General features: G+C 52.3%; 1 protein-coding gene across 2 annotated transcripts in view; it reads left to right on the forward strand.

The window, feature by feature from the left end:
- Positions 1 to 20,248, forward strand: part of STPG1 (sperm tail PG-rich repeat containing 1) — a 37,767-nt gene that overhangs the window by 15,251 nt on the left and 2,268 nt on the right. The window contains exons 1-6 of one of the 2 annotated variants that reach the window (XM_023745425.1): positions 458 to 539; positions 786 to 887; positions 5,250 to 5,420; positions 8,265 to 8,373; positions 11,976 to 12,141; positions 19,360 to 19,550. In XM_023745425.1, the coding sequence (XP_023601193.1) occupies positions 486 to 539; positions 786 to 887; positions 5,250 to 5,420; positions 8,265 to 8,373; positions 11,976 to 12,141; positions 19,360 to 19,550 (793 nt within the window). In that variant the 5' untranslated portion in view covers positions 458 to 485. Of the gene's footprint in view, positions 1 to 457; positions 540 to 785; positions 888 to 5,249; positions 5,421 to 8,264; positions 8,374 to 11,975; positions 12,142 to 19,359; positions 19,551 to 20,248 lie in introns of those variants that run through there. The other variant, XM_006104107.3, reaches the window with a different exon arrangement.

Raw genomic sequence — 20,248 nt, forward strand, 5'->3', positions numbered from 1 at the left:
CTCTCTACCATACCTGCATCATTTAGCACAGCGGTTCTCAACCTGTGGGTCGCGACCCCTTTGGCGGTCAAACGACCCTTTCACAGGGGTCGCCTAAGACCATCCTGCATATCAGATATTTACATGACGCTTCATAACAGTAGCAACATTACAGTTATGAAGTAGCCATGAAAATAATTTTATGGTTGGGGGTCACAACATGAGGAACTGTATTTAAAGGGCCAGAAGGTTGAGAACCACTGATTTAGCACCTGAGCCCCATGCACCTGAGAGTTCGAAACGGTCTCATTTGGGATGAAGGTTGTTTTTGTTTCATTTTGCTTTATAAACAGAAACACGCCCTGATTTCTCTGCTGAAAGGCTGAGGAGGAAGCTGAGTCAGGTGGGGTGTGGTTCCCATGCAATCGGCCACCCTGCCCTCCCCGTGGGCTTGGCTTACCCAATCCATGGACACTGGTTTGCACATCAGCCATACTTACTATCCCATGTTAGGCCCATTTCTCGAACGGCGTGAAAACCAGCAGCGTTCTTCCGCAATAGTGAGTGGGAAAAGCAAGGGCTTTGGGGGTCCCAGGCCTGGGCTGGCATTCCAGCCCCAGCACTTGGTAACAGACGGTGACTGGGCAGGTTAGGAGGTGGCACAGCCGGGCTGTCATCCGTGCAGTGGCGGTGGGGCCTGTCCCGGCGGGTTATGGGGAGGCTGAGCGTCCATGGGTGTGACGCTTGTGGAAAAGCCCAGTGGAACGGAATCTGTCCCGGTGACGCCGCGTGCTCTTCCCTTTCAGGATAACATCCCGGGTCCTGGGTCCTACAACGTCACCCACCAATCTCCAGTGTTCAACAGCGTCTCGCTGTCCACGAGAGGGACGTGCGCCTTTCCCTCGAGGGTAAGAGCCCCTTCTCCTGGGCATGAGCATTGACTGATCCGTCATTTCCTTCACTCGTTGCATAATCATGTATTGGACATCCGGTCCCTTCTCTCCAAAGGCCCGTGGTTCTAATTAGGAGAGTAACTGCCTCCTCAAAGTTCGTGCAGGTAAATTGGAGTCTGTGCCATTAAACCCCCCCTCTCCCCCATTGCTACACATTTCCAGAATGGAGAGAGAAGCTAGAGCAGTGGTCGGCAAACTCATTAATCAACAGAGCCAAATATCAACAGTACAACGACTGAAATTTCTTTTGAGAGCCAAATTTTTTTAAACTTAAACTATATAGGTAGGTACATTGTTATTAACTTAATTAGGGTACTCCTAAGGCTTAGGAAGAGCCACACTCAAGGGACCAAAGAGCCGCATGTGGCTCGCGGGCCACAGTTTGCTGACCACGGAGCTAGAGGAATAATATTCAGAGCCTCATCACCCAAAACCAATTTTGTCATCCTGGAGTAGACTAAGCAAATGTCTTCCTGAGATTTCTAGGCACACCAGGAAAAAATTATTCTACATCTCGCCCCAATACGCTGTTTTACACTGCGTAGTCTAATTGAGTTATTGACATCATTGAGGAAGCTGATGGGGCCAAAGTGAGAGCAGGCAGTGGGCCTGGAATTTAGCAGCCTTCCTCCCCTCCCTCTTTCTCTTCTTCGTAAGATGTGGCTCTTGATCTTGGTGGAGGGCTCTGACAGTCAAATATATAGGGTGTCTCCCAAAAATGTATACCCAGACATTTTTCGATAGCTCAATGGATGTTTCTTCTTTTCAGATTTAACCCATTGGAATTAATAATTATTCAAAGTGTGTATATATTTTTGGGGACACCCTGTATATGAAGTGCAAATGTCCCTGACCAGGCTTGGGTGAAGATAATTTTTAGTTGAATATTTCTAAATTGGCAAGAAAAAAAAAATAGATGGAGCAAGGGCAAAGGGTCAAACTAGGGTAAGGCTGAGGTAAGAAAGTAAAAAAGAAAGCAAACCCAAACTCTAGTATTAACAAAACACACATGCCGTCTGTCCCTTTAAAAGTGATAATAATCTCCTGCAAAAATGTATTACGATGCCTGACATTGGAATTGATTTTTAAAAGAATCGCACAAAGAGACCATTTAAGACAACCTGAATACGGCCGCTTATTGGAATTCAAGTTGGCAGAGTGGAATCCTCAAGGAGCGACCCGGCTGCGGCACGCTCTCCCCACCAGCAAAGAGGGGAGGTCGCACCTGCCTCCCGAGAGTTCACGGAACAGCCACGCCTCTACCTTGCTTTCTGCCGCCAGCCCTGCGAGTAAGGGAGACTCAAAAGCAATCGGCAAAAGAAGCGCTCGTCTCACACTGCCCTGGCACAGGCGGCGAGACCTAAAACCTCATCCTGACTCAGCTGTGGGTTCCCGAGGTGACCTCGGGCACGCCACCCTCCTGTGCTCCCGCTGCCTCGGAAGGCGGAGACTCCCCGAGGCGCTGGGCACATCGACGCTGCAACCAGCGAAAAACCCTTTGAAACTGCAGAGCACCATAAACATGTGCAATGTTATGATTGTTACCACCTGAGTCACAAACAATACATGCTTCCTGCAACACCTAGGTCTGCTCCCGGCGGACTTCTCTGCCAGGTGGTGGCACTGCCCATTCTTACTCGGTGCCACAGAAGGAAGGGGCTGGATCAGAGCGCGCCACATGGTCGATGGATTGATGGATTCCGTGCGAGGCTCCACGGGCAGCAACTTCCCCCAGGATCAGGCTGTGCTGTCAGGAGGAGAAGGGGCCCAAGCGAAGATCCGAGTGTTACGGAAGCAGTCGGGCCTCTCAAATCTTTTTAAAAATTCAGGCCAAACCCAAAGCCAGGCAGACAATGAGTTGTTCAGGCTTCCTCTCCCCTCCTTGATGGGTGTGAGAGTTTATAGTTATGTTTATAAACAGTTCCGTTCCTATACCCTTGGGCAGGGGCCCTCAGTGGTTGATGGAGATGTGTCAGGAAATCCCCACATCTTCCTTGGTTTCCTTCTGAACTGGATGCGAACTCTATCCCTTCACCCCGACTTCCACCGTTAGCACCCCCTCCATTTCTGGACTGGAGACGCCGAGGGAGTTAAAGGGGGCCCTCTTCAGAGGACACTGGGCCTTCCTGACACTGGTGTGACCAGGGGGTGGTGGCTGTGGGTGAGGCTGGCCGGGAAGCTCTGTGGGTCTACACGTTGGAGAAACTTCCTGGTGGCGATTGGCACAGCTACACCCAGCCTTTTGAGAGGACCTGTCATCTCGCTAAGTCCAAATTATATAAGAGCTTCATTAGCGCCTTCCAAGTCTTTGTTCCGGAATTATTCACAGCAGATGAGGCGGGTGGGCGGGGACTTTGGTGGCCTTTCTACATTCGCACGGTGTCAGCAGCGGCTCGGGAAAAGCTAGTGTGTGCCGGAGAGAGGTTCGTACATGTCAGCACGTGGCCAGATTGGAGACCACAGGCCTGGCGATTAAAAGGAGGCCAAGGGGTAGGGAGGGTTGGTGAGTGAGTGTTACTTGGGCTGTACTCTGAGATAAATTCTATTATGACGCTTCTATAATGAAACATTGCCTCAAACTGGAAACTTTTGGAACAATTTCCCCCAAAATGTATGTGAATAGGCTTTCTAGGCCAGAAAGGTTCTATGATCCAGTAAATTTAAGAAAGTCTGGACAGGTTTCTTTATTGTGGACAGTCTCAGAGCATTTACTCTGCCAAAGTGTATCATGAATCTTCAAAATGGGGACACGGGATGAGACTTCTCAAATGTATTTGACTCTGAAGCTCTCTCCCAGCTGCTGTCACCACCAACACAGCCTTATCTTAGAGAACTGGTACGCCAAGGCACACACATTGGGAAATGGCTTCAGAAAAACATGCTTGCCCGCTCTGTCAGGTGACTCGAACGGCACCACCGAGGAAGGTTTGACCTCACCACCCTTCTTCCATGGAAGTTAAAAAGAACGAGCGAAGGAGTGCCAAACCATTGGGCAGAGGAGATACGGGGTCTCGATCCTTCTTGAACTAAGACCTCCCACGGTCACTTGTCAGCTGTTCTTCTTGTTGTTGCTGTTACTCCTCTCGACCCGTTCCTCCTCAGAACTGGGTGTCTGGTCCATCTCATATAGTGGAGGCACACAGCCTGGGTGCGAACGTTGGTTCCACCACTTGACCAGCTGAGGAAGTTCAGTTTCCTCATGTGTAAGGTGAGGATAATCACAACATCCACCACCCAGGGTTGCCATGAGGATTAAATGCAAAAACCCATGAAAAATGCTCGGTTAACCATTGCCCAAAATGCAAAGGCAAAGTGAGGACAAGGATGGAGAAGGCAGAGGTGGGGCTCAAACCCGACTTGGACTCTGAACAGCTGAGACTCTGGACAAGAACACGCCTGCTCCTGGTGGCACATCCACCACGCACCATGGTGGCCCATAAGCCAGGTGTGGGGAGCCATTGCCACCAAGCGTAGACTGAGTGAGGAGTTGGGGAGGTACTGATGCCGTCCCCCCACTTCCCCCACTTTCTGTGTAAGAGACCTAGGGCAACGTTCCCAAGCTTTCAGCCATAAAATACTGAGAAATATTTGGTTTTATCAGAGTCCAATACTTGCCATACTATCCTAGGGTAAAGTGATGTTATCACCTAGTTTCTGCGGCTTTTGACCCTTTTCATTTGGCAAACACTGATTCTGTTTGTTTTCTTTTAAAACACACACACACACTAAAAATAGTTTACCATGGCTTCCTGAAAGAAGTGGAATTGGTTCTGTTGAAATACAAAAATATTGTAGGGTTTTATGAAATCAGTAATTAGTGGGGGGGGGGGGGGTAGGAGGTGTGGGTGGACAGCAAGCTCTATGGAGCCTTGTCTGTAGAAGATGTTAGAAGCAAACTTGTCATTTAGGCATTTCAGATGACTTAACCTTAGAAATACAATGTGGAAGTAGAAAGAAAGCCTGGGTTGGAGGAAGAAAGTCTAAAGCTTCCATTATATAAATAACCCAACAGCTGATGGTGAGTCAAGTGGCTTGAAACAGGATTGGGTGAAAATGCATTTATGGCAAAATTATCTATGCCAAGTCCCAAACAGCAGATGAGTAATTTGAGTTTACAGAAGTTAAAACAGGTCGGAACTTGTGTTTTCCAAGAGCGAATCCTCAAAGCCCAAGGTCAGTTTATGATTGTTACCTGCCAGAGCTTCACCTTTTATAAGATGCTTTCAGACCCACTGTGGGGCGCCAGCTCCCTGACCTCCGTCCGGCGGAGCCACAGGTTATGTGACAACGCTGATTCCTTTGGCTTTCTCCCCACAGCGTGACCGACTGGGCCCCATCGTTTCTAAAAATCCCGCAGCAAATGCGTACACTCTGCCGTCATGTTTTGTTTCGAAGAAAGACTTCAGTAATTCCTGTTCCAGCATGTTCCAGCTGCCAAGCTCTGGAAAAGGCCTCAAATTTGTAACTCCTGCACCAAACCAGTACAACGTAAGAACACTGCACGCGCTTACTAAATATATATTGAGGGAATGGTTTACCAAAATAAAAGGAAGGAAGGGGCACTTTGGGAAATAGTCCTTTAATGCAGTTGGTAAGCCAGTTAGCATTTGTTGGCTACCCAATGGGTACACGAGGCTGTGCAAGACTCTCACAGGGAATTTGCAGAACCCAGACGAAAAGGGGGCCACGTGGAGGCCAGTGTGAGCAGTGGGAAGACCACCGCCCTGGAAAATGCTTAACTGTAGCCACTGCTATCATGTAAGCTTTCCGGGACAGTGTTCTCATCTCTAACAACGAGCATATAGTATTTGCCATTTTATCTGCAGACACTATTAATTTAATTTTTAGGTTCTTACAGGGAAAATACACTTCTATCTTTCCAGATCACAAAATGGTTGCTGGTTGTTTTTTTAAGAGCGGTGCTCTGCCAATTCTGATCACTTCACAGTCACTGAGGCAGAATTCATGGTTAAGAAATGGAGTCAAGTTCAAATCTTGACTTTGCCACTTTCTAATCGTGTGGCTTTGGGCAAGTTCTATGGAGCCTTGTACCTTCACCTTCCAGGACTCAGTTTATTCATCTGTAAAACGGGGGTGCATATCTAGTTCATAGTGTTAATGCAAATATTAAATGAGGTCATCTATGCTGAGCGCTTAGCACACACCTGGCACAAGGACTCCACAGTCGGTAGAGATGGGTAGCCCTGTCTTTGCGGGAGACACACAACCTCTTGAGCCTCAGTTGTAACATGAAATTAATTACACTTGCCCTATGGGGTTATTATAAGAAGCAAACAAGGCAACGCATGTGAATACATAAGGCATGATAGCAACCCATGAGCTCGGAAGTGGAAGTCCCTGAAAATTCTGCTGCCCCAAGCGAACCACCATCAAAAACCAGCTGCAGTCTCTTTCCAAGCTCTTCCTCCCATAGGCCCTCCCTCCAGGGTTAGGCTTATGCTGTGCACAGTACATGTGCATTTTCTACTTAACTCTATCTTGGGTTTCCCCCTGTGCCATACGATAAGTCAGCTCCATTCTCTTTTAACCCGCCGTGGAGCTGCCGTTTCCCTAGTGGAACGGTGAGACCTTCCCGTGGCACACATGCAGCGGGCACAGAAATGCCCTCTTCAGTTGCCTTTCTGTCGGGGCGAGGAACAGAGCTGCGGTAGTGTTTTGTCTGCAGGTGGCTTTTTCCAGACCCGGAGAACAATGGCTGAGTCAACTGGCGAGGAGCAGAATGCGATAATCCTGTTAGCCACACTGCGCGCTGAGGTCTGCCCAGGCCTTTCTTCGCCTTTGCTCACCATGGCCCCCGCTCCTCCATTCGAATCCTTCCCCTCGATTCTGTGTTATTACTTCCTCTCCGGCAGCCTGGCTCCTCGCCCTGGGTCCAGTAATTAGCCTGCTCCATCTGATCTTTTTGTTTGCCGTCTCGGCAGGCAGCCTAGCCATTAGGACCCTGGGAAAAGCTAAATCTCCCCGCCTTTGTCAACACGAAATCAAAATGCCATCTGCATTTCTTGAGAAGCATTTCTCTGACAAAGGAGTATCACCGAAAATCAAACCATCCTGGCCCCAGCAAATATTTTCGCTCTTTCGGTAAATATTCCCACCCGTCGCACGTACAATTTTTATGGCATCTTTTATCTAGTGGACACAGGAGCCGGACTGCAAATGGGCATTTAAAGTATGTATGATTCACGTGTAGCACAAGCATGATCTCAGGGCTCTTCATTTCCTTCTCTGTGACTTTCAGAGTTCCAGACACACTGGACACTCTCAAATGTGTATTGTGTGGATCAACCAAAATTCTTAATTTCTGGTCAGTCCAGAAAAGTCAAGGCAAGAGAGTGCTTACAAACCTGATTATAACCTTAAAGTACCCGATCTCCCAGCATGCCCCAAACCCTGCGTTCACAGAGGGACTGCGCAGTAAGGAGTCAGGTGGGGTGTGTAGGACTGTGTGTTCTGAAAAGAATAAAAACACAGGAAAGAGAATGAAAATAATTTGCATGTGTAGAGTTACACGGTTTTTAAAAAACACTTTGCTATAGATGGTTTCCATTGGCCTCCTGCCCCTCAGCTCCACCTCGACAACACTGGGTCAGATAGAGCAGGGGTTATGTGAGCCGTCTTGCAGATGAGAAAACTCAAGTTCAGAGAAATTAAACCACATGTGCAGATCACCTGCCCCGTACAGGATCATCTGTCCTGTGTGGGATCACCTGCCCTGTGTGGGATCACCTGTCCTGCTCGGGATCACCTGCCCTGTGTGGGGTCACCTGTCCTGTGTGGGGGTCACCTGTCCTGTGTGGGGGTCACCTGTCCTGTGTGGGATCACCTGCCCTGTGTGGGATCACCTGTCCTGTGTGGGATCACCTGTCCTGTACAGACACTTGCTGAGCTCATAGCCCAGTGATGGCGAACCTTTTGAGCTCGGCGTGTCAGCATTTTGAAAAACCCTAACTTAACTCTGGTGCCGTGTCACATATAGAAATTTTTTGATATTTGCAACCATAGTAAAACAAAGATTGATATTTTTGATATTTATTTTATATATTTAAACGCCATTTAACAAAGAAAAATCAACCAAAAAAATGAGTTCACGTGTCCCCTCGGACACGCGTGTCATAGGGTCGCCATCACTGTCATAGCCGTTCCAGCTGGGGTGACGGTGAGGCACTATCCGTGTGGCCTTCTCCACTCACATCAGCTCATTTTCTGAGGAGGACAGGTGTACATTTGATTTTGTCCCCAAATGTGACCCTCGTCCAGGCACAATGGCAAAGAGCAGGCAGGCACTGGGCACAGCGCTGTGTCTCTCCCCAGGCCTCCGTCTCGTTCTGCAAGCAGAGAAACAACGTCTGTGCCCGAGCCGAGTTCCAGTCCAAAACCCAGAGAGGAGCGTTCGCCATCCCTGGAGAAGGACCTGCACCAGGTAGGCAGCCGCCTGCGCTGGCCTGGACCTAAGGCAGTGGTTCTCAACCTTGGCTGCACGTTAGAATCACCTGGGAATCTTCTTAAAATCCTGATTTCTGGGCCTCATCCTCCAGAAATTCTGTTTCTTTGTTACTAATGTTGTGGCCTCACCCCATAACAAAGAAACAGAATTTCCGGAGGATGAGGCCTGGAAATCAGGATTTAAAAAAGATTCCCAGGTGATTCTAATGCGCAGCCAAGGTTGAGAACCACTGACCTAAGGGGTCAGTCCAGATCTGATCTGAGGGCACCCAGTCCCCCTCCGGCAGCCCCTGGAAGGAGTTAGGCTCTGGGGCGGCGAGGGGTTGAGGCAGGCGTTGAACAAAGGGGAGAAGCGTGAGGAAGAGACCGGCTGTCCTCCTCCAGGGAGGAACGGCTGGTCTGGAAATGCCCCCAGAGCAGCCTCGCTGGTGGGGGAGTGGCTTCTCGCCTCAGAAGAGTGTGCATTCCCACCCCAGGCATCACCACGGGCCACAGAGTGGATTCCCCCGCAGCCTCACACAGCTGTCCTCACAGGCCCACACCGAAGTCCTGTGATCCAGGTGAGGCAGTGGAGGCTCAGAGTTGAAGTGACTTGCACAGTGTCACAGGGCGAGCCCCAAGCCCAGAGGGGTCTGACAGGAGACTGTTGCCCGGTCATCCATGGTGACTTCTGAACTCGGTCCCCTGCAGGATTCGGGGACACACAGGGCTGGCCAGCGAGTGTTCTCCCCGCTGGGCTGGACCCTCTGTGCACCCCCCCCCCCCCCACCTCCTTCACCTCCTCCCCCACCTCCCAGACCCAGTGAACCCTTTGCAGAGAGGTCTGCGCGCAGGAGCTCTCGCTCTATCAGACCTTCGCTTTGGGATCTGAAGACCCCCAGGGAGCCTCGGCCCCGCCCAGAGGAGGAGCAGGGTTTGCCGGGCAATCCTGCCTCCTGGAGGGGGTGTGGATAAAATTGCAGCGCACGTCAGATTTCAGCAAATGCAGATTAAAGCTGAGATTAGTTTGAAGCTGAATAACAAAATCAGCTCTAATTAGGAGGCTGAGCCGGGGCTAAAGCTCCCCGGCCTTGCATCATCCGAGGGCAAAGCCCCACCTTGTTTGTTTATACAGAGAACAAAGCCGGCATTTCTGGGGGTTGGCCGGAGGCCCGGCCAGTGAGCCCCGGGATGCGGGATGCGGGCTCCCCTGCAGCCAGCCTCAGGTGCCACTCCCTCGGGAGGTCTTATCGCAGAGAACAGGATGGGGGAGGGGCAGGTGTCTCTTAAACTCCTACTGTGTGCCCCAGGCTTTCCATTCATCCGAAAGCTCTCAAAGCCCCACAGAGCATGTGCTCAGGAGATGTGAGCCAATATTATTTGTGCCCATTTTACAGGTGGAAATGATACTTAGAAGGCAGGTGACTAGCCCAGGGTCCCCTTGGATTTAACCCAGGCCTCTTGGGTTTGATGCCTGCCTGGTGCCTCAGATACCTCCCCCTCCGCTGGCCAGGGGCCTGGGACCTCTGCTTTGACCTCTCACCTCTCGGAAGTAACACCATGGTTTCCCTTCCCCCTCTGTGGGAGAAAACCAGATGTGGAGCGGGGATTGGGATCTGCTGCTCTGCCTGCCCCTCTGTCGACGCCAGGCAAATGCTCACCTTGACCTGTGTGCTGGTTGGATTTCCTACATTTAGAGGTACCAACCACATCACCAGTGTCCACCTCTATTTTTCCTTTTCTTTCAGAGCACGGGGAAAGGCCTGTGCTCAAGTGTCACTTGCAAACGTGGGTCACAGAATCGGATCTGCCGGGGAGCCCCGCCTCGCGCAGCAGAGCCCAGCTGCGCCCGGGAACCAGTGCTCCCGGGAACCAGTGCTCCCTGGGCTCTCGGGGCCACAGGAACATGCGTGTCTCTCTCTTTACTTCTGCGTCTCCGCATTTTATAGCCGGGCATTGCTTTAACCTTTTCTGGTAGCGGTAAATGAGAGCGAAAAGGAAACAGAAAGATAATGAGAGATATGGACCAATATTATAAAGGCTGCTAGCTGGACATCTGCCTTTAAAATTTTAGCCATATGCTGAGAACATCTCTTCAAGTTATTAAAAATCCTCCCAGAACATCATTTTTAAGCAGACGTATGGGAGGCCATCGTATGGTGGTGCCATGAGTGAAGGAACAAATGCTCTCTTACTGGGAATCGAGGTGGTTTTGAGCTGATCACTAATATAAATACAGTGGCTGCAAACACCCTTGTAGTTCACAGCTCGTGTGCAATCGAGCTTGTTCCCTTATGTAAACTGCTGAAAGTGAAATCGCTAAGTCTGAGGCATGTAACACAGTTGAGGTTTTCGCCATTTGTGATGGAATTGCCCTTCAGCACAGGGGTGACGAGGCACCTTGCGTTGGCCCTCACTGGGCCTGACCATTTAAGGAAAATCTTGCTAATCAAGTAGTAATGTTGTTTTCAGTATTTTTGCAACGGAAAAGTACATTTTATTGAAGCAAAGCCAACTTTACAATGTTTAGGAAATTTGGAATGTTTTTCCCACCCAGAATGCCACCCCTCATATAATGACTCCCCTTTCCTGGGGCCGTGCCTATTTTTATTCAGACATCCATTTGTACCTGGATGCCACCCTCGGGCATAGACTTTCAGGCTTGGCTTTACTTACTCACTCACCTTCATTTTCGGAAACACGGCCAGGGGCCTTACGGTCTTCATATTGGTCATCTTCAGGCCTGAGACTGGGCTGTGCACATGCAGGCTATCCTTTCTCACGCTGTAGAGGCCGCTGGGATGTACATCATATGCTCAGGGCTTTCCCGTTGTGTTGAATCATTTTCTTAATTTCGGAGTCTTGGGGAGCCTGGGTGTGCAGACGTCCTCAAGGCTTTTGCCTAGTGCCGCTGCTCGTACTCCCTACGCCTGCACCCACTGGCAGGGCACCCACTGGCAGGGCACCCCCAAGCTGCGGGCGAGCTGCTTCCTCCTCCCCCAGCTCAGAGCATCCTGCTCTTCCTCGAAGGTTGGTGCTGTCACATGGATCTCGTCCTGTCACAGTTTCTGGAGACGGGGCATGGTGGGAAAGCATGGGCTTTGGAGACAGGTGGCCTGGGCCCACATAGTAGGTGTTCAAGAGATATTTGTTAATTGCAAAGTAGTTACGAGTTACGAAACAACTCCTCTGTGCCAGGAACCTAATGTGTTATTCCACTATTACAACCACTCCGTTGTTGGAAGAATTCTTCTGACTTTATCGAGGAGGGAGCCGCTGGGCTTAGTCCCTGGTTGGATGGATGTCTACGGGCAAATGGTTTAATATCACTGAGCCTCAGATTCCTCACGTTTAGAATGGAGGTGATAGCACCCACATTGCTGGGCTGCGGGAGGATTACATAGGCTGAGTATGTGATGCATGTGGCCCATGTTTGGTAAATGGTGAGTATTGTTTTCAGCTAATTCAGGCAGCCCTTCCATTGGACCGTCTTGGAGTGATATCACCTTACAGTCATTAATGTATCCTTAGGCGGAAGGTATGGCTCTTTATTTATTTGAGAAATGTTTCTTATGTGTTTAAAAATTTCTTTCTGTTTAGGGTATTATGATATCAACGAATCCCTTGTGAAGCAGTCGCCGACGACATTGGTGTCCTGTTTTAAATCAAAAACTGACCGTGGATTAAAACCGACATCGACAGTCCCTGGCCCCGGTTATTACAACCCACACGATCACACCAAGATTCCGAAAAAGACCCTTATCCCGTGAGTCCTGATGATCCTGAACTTTCTTTTGAAAGGCGGTTCTGGGAAGGACCCCGACATGGGAGAAAAGGAAGGGGTGTCATTGCTCGCCAGGCCGCTGTCCTTGTTGATGCATAGTAGGTGCTCAATAAATGTGTGCTGCACCCATAATACATATTGAGCAGCTACTCCGTACCAGGAAGTTCACACCAGGCTCACTTACCATAGCAATCCTGTTGTCAGGATGGTTCTTCCTGGAGGAGGGAGCTGGGCTTCAGGGAGACGGAGAGATTTGCCCAAGTCCACAGGCTGACGAGGTGCCGCTGGGAATCGGGCCTGAACTGTCCAGTTCTTTCCATGTTCCCCACGATGCGTGCTCTCCTGGGCTGACTATCCCATTTTACAACATACAACCTCCCCCGGGCGGCAGGCATGTGAAGCCGTGGAGCTCGCATAGTTTTGTGCTGATCGGTGAGCAGCCCGGACCCTGAGGTTGGTCCGACCTGCTGGACTGAAACGTCAGCTGCTTTCCTGCTCGTGACCTTGGGCGCTGCCCCCACCCCTCTGAGCCTCCGTGCCCGCATCTGTAAAGTGGGGTAATTCATGCCTCACAGTGTTGTTTGCTGATTTAAAAATACAGATTTGGCATATGGATGGCAGACGCAAATGGTGACTTCATAGTAACACAAATTTAAAAAGTAAAGGCAGGTACTTGGTGTTACCTTCACCTAAGAGACTAAAACACTCCCAGGGCTTATTACCTGTCAATCGGTCCTAGAACTTCTAAAACGAACTGCAGTTAAGGTCGGTGCCATCTAAGACCGCACCCCTGCAGAGTCTTCTCCAGGCAGGACGGGCTGCCGGGAGGGCTGACCAGGGGCTGGGACCGAGCGTATAGGCACCTGGGCACCTCTGAGCAGGTGGCTGGGTTCAGAGCCACAGTAGGTCAGAAGTCTGGGCACCCAGGGAGGCTGACAATGATGGGCATCGGTCCAGGGCAAGGAGAGAGGGGAGCTGGGGAGCCCAGCACAACATGAACCTGACGAGAGCAGCGTAGGATCCAGAGAAGGGACTCGGGCCTCAGGGGGAGCCCGCAGGACAAGCTGCGCCTGCCCTCTGGTGCCTGGTTCTGCAGCTTGACCCTGCACAGGCTCCCGGGCTCAGGACCGGCTCTCTCCAAACCTCAGGGACTTCCGGCCTCAGGTTGGCTCAGGCACCACGGCACACCACCTCCCCCTACTCTGGCAGCGAATAGAGCAGGGAAGAGGACGGCTTTGGAGTTAGACCTGAGTCTGAGTCCTGACTCAGTCCCCTGCAGACACTGCTCCCTGAGCCAGTTTCCACGTTGTTAGGCGGAAATAAGAACCTTATCTTTCAGGGGTTCTGTCAGGGTTAGATGAGAAAGTGCTTGAAAACAGCTGTTACCATCATAGCTGCAATTACCCTATACCCTACAGGCATCCTATATTATAAAACCCTAATATGCAAATAGACCAAACGGAGGAATGATCCGTCGCTATGACGCGCACCGACCACCAGGGGGCAGACGCTCAATGCCGGAGCTGCCCCTGGTGGTCAGTGGGCTCCCACAGGGAGAGCACTGCTCAGCCAGAAGCTGGGCTCATGGCTGGCGAGCGCAGCGGTGGTGGCGGGAGCCTCTCCAGCCTCTGTGGCAGCGCTAAGGACCCCTCGGGGGTCCTGGACTGTGAGAGGGCATAGGCTGGGCTGAGGGACCCCTGGACCAGTGCACAAATGTCGTGCACCGGGCCTCTAGTATTAGGATATAGGAGCAGCTGGTGTTTGGCATGGCCGCTCAAGCCCCCAGCCCGCATCTGGAAGCTTCGTCAGGAAATGGGGAAAGGAGCGGGGGGACTGCTCCGTGTTTAACCCCTTTCCCCAGAGAAGTGTCACTTGGCTGGGCTTAAATCGAGATGAGCGGTTTGAAATATTCTCATTCAACGGCCTTTGTACCTGCCAGTCCACAGGCCCTGGAGGCTTCAGGTTCTTGCTGGAGGCTATGGAGCTGCTCAGGTGAACAGAACACCATACACCCCCAGCCAGGCTCACCTGGAGCAACGCAGGGCCAGGCTGGGGCGCAGGCGGCAGAATGCTGGCCAGTGGCCACACACAGCCCATCTCTCCAGCGGAGCAGTGCAGTGGTGCTGGCGTGTCTGGGGGTGTCTGGGGCGCACTGGCTCTCCGTGATGCTTTGTGAACAATGGATCCATGGTTAATAAGCCTCGGAAACACTACTTACAAACCCTCTGCCCGGGAGCATCGCAGTGAGCGTGGGCTTGTTAAAGGCTCTGAGAAGGCCTGCACAAAGGAACCTATTAAGCCCAGTGTCTCTTACATTCAGGCTTACCTGGGTGAGCAGATGGTGTCCCAGCCTCTGTGGCAGGACATCGGTGTTCACTGGCTCTGGGGCCTGGGGCTGCTCTCAGCACCTCTCTGTGTGAAAAGAGGGGAGGTCCTTTCATTCCTGACGCTCATGAGCCCAGGAGAGCACAGAGGGGGCAGTGAACACAGAGCCAGCCGGGAGCCGCAAAGGAGGTCCAACAAATAGATTTTTAATTCATGCGGAAAGGATGGAGCTGAGAAACCTGTGATTTCACTGAAAAGACGGGAAGATAAAAACTGAAGTGTACTTTGGGTTATTCTAAAAACAGATCCAGCCATTATGTTGAGTGATGGAGGAATGATGTAAGATGAAGAAAGATACAGGCTCTCAAAGCGAGTTTTGCCGGCTCCCCTGTGTCCCGGAGGGAAGAGGGACAGGAGTGCCTGGGCGCCCGTGTTCCGGGACTCAGGCCCCTGCGAAGGTCCGTGCAGTTTGCTGTGCATGCACTGAACACGCATGTGACCGTGTGTCTTGGGTTGGAAGGGCTTGGCTCCCCGTTTGGGCACACCACAGGGGGCCTCTGCTCTGGCCACTTTGCTGACTCGGAAGCTCAGAGGACTCACCAGCTCCCAGGGGGCTGCAGAGCGCAGGGCCCGCCACGGCTTCCCATCGGCAGGTCCTGAGCATTGGTCACAGCGATGACTCAATGGATCAGAGTGAGTCTGGCTTTTGGAGAGAAACCGTTCCTCCCAGCTCAGCCTTCCAACTCACCCTCGCCCGCCCGCCAGGAGGTGAAACTCCCACTGCCATCTCTCTCACCCTGGCTCTACTCCTGGGCGCCCTCAGCCACTGGTTTTGCAGTGACGCGCTGCCCTGTCACGGCTGGGCCCGGAGGATCAAGCCCTCGGCCCCCCTTCACTTTGGGTGATTAGGAGGGACCCACCTAAAGTTCCCCTGGGGTTGTCAATTAGATATGGGCGCTTCTTCCAAAGCTGTAATCTGTCACCTGCTACCTGCTAAACAGACACTGCCTTCCAGCCCCGGGGCATCGGCTGCCCTGTAATGAGGAGAAAAATTGCCCCTTTATCCCTCCAGACCCTGGGAACCCCCCCGAGGCAGAGTCTGAGCTGGGAGTGTCCCCGGGGTCTCCATGCCGCCCCCAGTGACCTGCTGAGCCCTCTGACACATTCATTATTCTCGGCGATTTGAAAGCAGCTCACGTTGGAAGCTGCACACACACTTAATCCAGCTGTGGCCAACTCAGAGCTTTGATAGATGTTTTCTTTCCACGGGGCAGGACCACGGTGGCTTTTATAACTGAGCCATGAGGCTCATAAAAGCCGCTCGCAAAGCTCGGAGGGCTGCCCCGGGTTTGATCCAGCCCGACCTTTGCGATGGGCCCAGCCCCGCCGCCGCACGGAGGGAGCAGCCCTGGCCGATGATAAATCTGTCTGGGGGCGCGGGGTCCAGATGTTTGGGCTCCCCCACTGGCTCCAACCCTCTGCTTTTCTCCGCTGTTCAGCAAATGTCCCCAAAGATGAGTCAGACACAACCCTCTCCCTCAAGAGCTAGCCAAGTGAGGGGCATAGAAACAGCATGTTCTGTGCAGAGGAAAGAATGGCTAGAATGTATGGAGGGGCAGCTACACTGATATTATCTGGGGCCGTGCTTCCAACTCTCCCACAGATCAGCACTGTACGTAGACTTAACAGGCCAAGTGCAGACTCACCAGGTACTGGAGCAGGGTCCGAACCCAGGCTCCCCCAGGAAGGAAGGTGGGGGCGGGGAGGAGAGAGGGCTGCAGCCTGCGAGTTTCCCTGCAGGAGAGAAGTGAAGATGGAATCAGAGTTTGCAGGGAAAGGCAGAAGGAACAGCATGGGCAAAGGCACGGAGTTGCTGAACAGTGTGGTGTTGGGTGTTTCCAGAAGGCAACATGGGAGCAGAGGACACAGGAGGTGGGGCTGCACTGAGAGGCCATACATGGAAGCTTTTCCTTTAGCTTCTCATCGGGGTCTGCGAGGGTGGATGGTCAGAAACCCAGAAATCACAGGCGGATGGAGGTTTGAAGGCAGGTGAGGTGGCTCACCCTTTGTCTCCTTGTGCCCCAGGTCCTGTCACATGGGGCTGCAGCCTTTGCCCCTGCTGTTTCCGCTGCTGGAAATGCCCCCTTGCCCACCTTTCCTACCTGAAGAATTCCTGCGTCCCTTTCAGGGCAAATGCTGGCCCTTCTAGGGTAGATTTCTCTCTCTCTCTCTCTCTCTCTCTCTCTCTCTCTTGTCTATCTATCTATCTATCTATCTATCTATCTATCTATCATCTTTATTTCTCTATGTATCTCTGCACTCTCAATGTAGTTTTTACCTCTAGTTTAATATTTAATATTTAAAACAATAATGCAAGTAAAGCACTAGCTAGTTTTCATAACAACCTGGGTGGCAGGTATCACCCTTCATTCTACAGAAGCAGAAACAGGCCTGGGAGGCAGAGACTTCTGAGGACACACAGCTAGCGACTGGGGGCGTCTGAGCGCCAAGCGGCCCTGCCTTCAGCCGTCAGCAGCGTGACTGTCACTGCAGTGGACTGTCAGCCCTCGGGGGTGTTCAGGGCCTGGGTCTTCACACAGAAGAGCCTGGACGCCCCCGATGCCTGCTGCAGAGCCGCACACATGGCCGGCACTCTCTGCAGACCCAGAGCTGCGTTGGCAGGGCCCAGCCACTCCTGGGTGTGCTGGTGGCCTGGAGGGCAAGGGACCTCTCCCACCCGTTTTCTTTTTCTTTTTTTGACCCATTTTCACCAGAATGCTGACAGACCCTGCCCCTGCCTGCTCAGCCTCCGGCAGGTGTGCCTGGTTGGGGAAGGAGGCCCCTCACGGCGTCTCAAAGAATCGGGCTTGGGGGAGACTCAGACAATGGGGTGACCTCATACAACGGTTGGCTCATTTTAGACCTAATGTCCAGGAATCAAGGCTGTTTCCCAGCTGTGTCAGTCACACACTCATCAAATTTCTGGGAGTTCTTTGAAGAGGTGACCCAGCCAGAGCAAGGAGCAGCCAGCTTCTATTTATAAGGGGAGACGATCACACACTATAACCAGTTCTCCCACGCCAGCTGGGGGGTGGGAGGGGGTGGGGGGGAAGGAGGCAATGTTTCCCCCCTTTTCCTCTGGCACCTTTGTTCTAAACATAAGAATCAAAGCCAGCTGTTTGACCGCCCCCCCTCCCCCGGCAGTGGGAGGGTCCACCCTCTGGGTGACTCTGTGAGGGAGCCCTCTAGCCTCCCTTTCCTGAGGCTCGGCTGCTCCTCTGAGACCAAGCAGCTGGGCAGAGTGCTGTAGGAATCATAACAATGACTAATTTTATTGAGCACTTACTGTGTGCTGGCACTATGTTAGGTGCCTGACATGCCTTTTCTCCATCAAATCCTGTAGAAAGAGCGGGTGGCATTGCACCTTGCCACAGGCAGACAGGTTAGGGGACTTGTCTGAGTCTCGTTGCCTGGGAGTGGCACGCCTAGAATTCAGACTCGGGTCTGTGTGACTCTCAGACTCAAAAATCTCCCCGATGCCTTCTCCTGATGATTAGGCACCGGAGTCTTGGGTCCTGGGCCCGCATTACCCCTGACGTGCTTTGCACTTGGGGCGACCAGCTTTCTCTGGGCACCGATTTCTTTAGCAAAATAAGGAGGTTGGCTGAGACGCTCTAGGTCCCCACCTGCTCGCTGAGTTTAGGAACGCCTCTGTTCCAGAAGGTGCTGGCCACAGGGCGGCAGAGTCTCAGTGGCCAAGATCCCAGTTCCCTCCTCTGTTCCGCTGGGCTGGCTTCAAGCTGGGGTGAGTCCCTGTGGCTGTTCAGTGCTCTGAGAACTCCTCTTCCTTCGGTGAGAGATCTTGTGAGAAGCCTCCGGTGTGAGGCGGGAGCAGGCAGCCCTTCTACTGAGTGGCTGGGAGAGGAGTACGATTCCCATAACAATCCCAGAATTCCCTGGGCAGCCCAGTGGCCCCTCTTTGAATCAAGGGTTGATGGAATGTCACAGCCGGAAGGGACCTCAGAGCCCATCCTATCCCCCCGCCCCCCCCCCCCCCGTTTTACAGATGGGGAGACTGAGGCACAGAGTGAATTGCTGTCAGAGCTCGGGCTTAGGTACAGGTTCCACTTCTCTCATTCATTCACTCAACACCAGGCATGAAAGACGAAAGGCTCCCCTCTCTGAAGGAGGGGGAGACAGACCTGAAAACAGACCATGGCAATGGAAGGGAGGTGCTATGCAGAGGCCCCTCAATCCCCAACCCAGCGTTTTTCTACTCCCATGTCCTGCCTCGACAGGAAGACATGTGGTAGGGCTCTGGGGAGTCGATACCAAAATGGTCTCTAGCGATCTACCGGTCTTGGGATAGCAAATCCCTGGAACCGGGATGCCTGTTCTCTTTCCCTGGCCACGGCAGACATCACAAGTAGATCACAACGCTCTTCATAGGGCCCATGCGAAGCCTCCGTCCTTTGCACCGAGCTCCAGCCAGGCACTGCCAGTCGAGCAGGGTTGACGATGAGGTCAGTGCTGTCTGCCATTCCTGATTAGCTCAGCAACATCATTACAACAACGTGTACGGAGCTCTCCCGTGGTGCTGGGCTGTGTCTGTGTTTTCTGTCCCATCTCACTGAGCCCTGACAACAGGCCTGCGCTGTGGGCACTGTTAGGATCGCCATCGTGCACATGAGGAAACGGAGGTCCCAGGCCCCCAGCTCTCAGCAGTGGATCCACAGGAAGAAGTAGGTCTCCTGGTGCCATGCCCTGTCCACCTGCAGACGGCTTGCTGCTGGGCAGGTCTTGGCTACGTCTAAAAACTACCATTTCCCCGATAGACCGCGCGAGTGACATCTTCCCATTCTGTCTTGTCTTAAGGAGACACCGCCTCCTGAACTTCTCCACCCAGCCTCTGTCTCTGCCCGTGAAGCCGCCTCTCCCAGGCCCCGGTCAGTACGAGATTGTGGACTACGCCGGGCCCCCCAAGTATTTAATCTCCAGTGCATCGTTCGTGTCCACCACCAAGCGGTGGACAGCGGCACCGACTCAACCAGGCTTGCCTGGCCCAGGTGAGAGGGTTGTTTGAAATGATTGTAAAAACCAAATCTGGAATTGTTTGTCATTCCTGGGCCATCAAATGCCACTGGTTTATAGGTTGTTTGCCAAACAGGTTATAGGGGTTAGAATGGATTTAGAAGACTTTTCAGCTTACACTTTCTGAGTATGAAAGTTTGTGTGTGTGTGTGTGTGTGTGTGTGTGTGTGTGTGTGTGTGTTTAAAGTGAGAGGGCTCTTAGAGACGATCCAGGCCAGGGATTCATAACCAAGGACCATGACCATCGAGAGGCTCAGAGACAGGCTCCAGGGGTCTGTGACCCTGACCTTGTCTGCAGACATTCTCTTCTGGGCTAAGGGGCCATAGCTCTTGTCAGGTGGTCAACAAGTTCATGTTCTCACAAATGTTTTCATCACTGGCCTCGCTTGGCCGAGTCACTTCCTGGACGGGGAGCCGGGAGAGCAAGGTGTCCACAGGTCTCGGGAGGGAGGGGCAGCCGGATCGCAGGGGCGTCCCCTCTGCCTGGTTTGTCAGGCACAAACCGGGGATCGTTTACTGGGCAGCTCTGTTAAGCCATCTAGTTCACAGGTGAGCTTAATCGGTGATACCCTGTGACCTCAGGTACCTACCTGGGAGCTAATCCCACGAGGGACCTATTTGGAGCTGTCTATGGAGCCCCTTAGCTATTTATCTCCCCTTGACATGGACCAGA

This window comes from Myotis lucifugus, unplaced genomic scaffold (genome assembly GCF_000147115.1).
Source record: "Myotis lucifugus unplaced genomic scaffold, Myoluc2.0 scaffold_541, whole genome shotgun sequence".
NCBI lineage: Eukaryota > Metazoa > Chordata > Mammalia > Chiroptera > Vespertilionidae > Myotis > Myotis lucifugus.